Source organism: Eimeria mitis, genomic scaffold (assembly GCF_000499745.2).
Source record: "Eimeria mitis Houghton genomic scaffold, Emh_scaff102, whole genome shotgun sequence".
Lineage (NCBI taxonomy): Eukaryota > Apicomplexa > Conoidasida > Eucoccidiorida > Eimeriidae > Eimeria > Eimeria mitis.
The window spans coordinates 27,629-29,799 of record NW_013567126.1 but is presented as its reverse complement, the minus strand read 5'-3'; the positions used below and the strand labels follow the sequence as shown (position 1 = coordinate 29,799).

General features: G+C 59.7%; 1 protein-coding gene across 1 annotated transcript in view; it reads left to right on the top strand.

Moving 5' to 3' along the window:
* Window positions 1-2,171, top strand: part of EMH_0077340 (uncharacterized protein) — a gene marked incomplete at both ends in the record, with an annotated part of 7,476 nt that overhangs the window by 3,373 nt on the left and 1,932 nt on the right. Inside the window, 2 exons of the mRNA XM_013494066.1 lie at window positions 55-2,087; window positions 2,147-2,171. Of these exons, the coding sequence (XP_013349520.1) occupies window positions 55-2,087; window positions 2,147-2,171 (2,058 nt within the window). The remainder of the gene's footprint in view (window positions 1-54; window positions 2,088-2,146) is intronic.

Genomic DNA, 2,171 nt, shown 5'->3' with positions numbered 1-2,171 from the left:
CTGCTGCTGCTGCTGCTGCTGCTGATGTGGACGAGGCTGCTGCTGCTGCTGTAGATTCGCCTGCTGCTGCAGCAGCAGCAACAGCAGTGGGCCCTTCACAAACTGCAAAAACGGCGACTCCAACCCCTGCTGCTGCAGCAGCAGCAGCAGAAGCTAAAGGATGAGCAGCAGCAGCACTACCTGCAGCAAGACGCGCAGCAGCAGCAAGTGTGGAAGCGAGGATATGATAGCAGCAACAGCAGCAGCAGCAGCAACAGCAGAAGCAGCAGCGGCAGTAGCAGCAGCAGCAGCACCAGCAGCAAAAGCAGCAGCAGCAGAAGCAGAAGAGGCCTGAAGAGACAGCAGGCACACATACGGCTTCTTGCTGCCGCCTTGAGAGGGAGCAGGAGGAGCAGCGCAGAGCAACTGCAGCAGCAGCAGCAGCAGCAGCGAAAGCAAAAGCAGCAGCAGCAGCAGCAGCAAAAGCAGCAACAGCAGCAGTGGCAGTCCCGGCAGAACAGGTCGTATACAAAATTCCTAGGAAGCACTCAGCTGCAGCAGAAGCAGCAGCAGCAGCAACAAGAGCAGCAACAGCAGCAGCAGCAGCAGCAGTTGCTGCTGCAGCAACGACCTGCTGAGGGTTCGCCGTATCAACAGAGGAAGCTCTTAGACTTGGCGCGGGCTTCGTTCATCAAGCAGCAGCAGCAGCAGCAGCAGCAGCAGCAGCAAAAGCAGCGGCAGCTGATGCAGCAGCAGGAAGAAGAGTGGGGCGAGTCTGACGCTGCTGCTGCTGCAGGTGTTTATGAAGGTACTGCTGCTGCTGCTGCTGCGATGTCAGATTTGGAAGCAGCAGAAGCAGCAGCAGCAGCAGAAACAGCAGCAACAGCAGCAGCAGCAGAAGCAGCAGATGGAGATGTAATAACAGCAATACCAGCGGCAGCAACAGCAGCAGCAGCACAAGATGCAGCAAATCACTTTCGTGCTGCTGCTTCTCACAATTTCGTTGCTGCTGCTGCCGCCTCTGCGGCTACTTATCGAGAGCTGCAGCAGCAGCAGCTGCAGCAGCAGCAGCAGCTGCAGCAGCAGCGGATGCGGCGACAGCGAGATGGGCGATTGCTGTTACTGCAGCAGCAGCAGGTTGAACATGAGCAGCGCCAACAGCAGCAGCAGCAGCAGCAGCAGCAGAAGCAGCAGCGCGTGGCTGCTTCTTCTTGCTGCTCCTTTGCTGCTTCCTCTTGCATCTCTTCTGCTCCTCCTTGTGTTTCTTTCTCTCTGCTGCAGCAGCAGCTGGGGGCCCCTACACCCCCTCAGGGGCCCCCCACTTCTCTGCTGCTGCCGAGCCGCCGCAGGCGTCGTTCAACCAGCAGCAGCAGCAGCAGCAGCAGCAGCAGCAGGAGCAGCAGCAGCAGCAGTGAGGATCACAGGAGACGTAGGAATCGCCGCATGTGCAGCAGCAGCAGCAGCAGAAAGCAGCAGATGAAACGGCAGCAAACTCAAAGGCTTAGGGGGGCATTAGCAGCAGAAGGATCTATCAGCAGCAGCAGCAGCAGCAGCAGCAGCAGCAGCAGCAGCAGATTCTCCGTGTGCCGCGAGGTGGTGAGGGGTCTATGCGAAGATGTTATGAAGGAGGTGCTGCCAGGGCTGCTGCAGCAGGCAGCAACTGCTGCTGCTACTGCTGCTGCTGCTGCTGCTGTTGCTGCTCTCGCCTCCACGCGCACTCAGGGAGCCGAGCCTGCAGCAGCGACTGCAGCAGCCGGTGGTGCAGCAACTGTAGCAACAGCAGCAGCTGCTGCTGCTGCAGCAGCAGCAGCAGCAGCAACGCAGCAGGCAACAAGCGGTGCTGCTGCTGCACCGCTCGAGATGCCAAGAAGTGATCAGTATCTGACACATGAACTGCAGCAGCAGCAACTGCAGCAGCAGCGACTGCAGCAGCAGCAACTGCAGCAGCAGCAACTGCAGCAGAAGCAGCTGCGGCAGCAGCAACTGCAGCGGCAGCGCCTGCAGCAGCAGCGTCTGCAGCGGCAGCACTTACAGCAGCGGCAGAAGCAGCAGGACGAGCAGCAAGAGGAGCAGCAGCAGCTGTTTGTGCAGCAGCAGCAGCAGCAGCAGTTGCTGCTGGAGATGCAGCAGGAGCCAGGCTCTGCCTCGCGGCCGCTATCCCCCGTAGTCATTCTGTCCGAAGACGAGTCGCC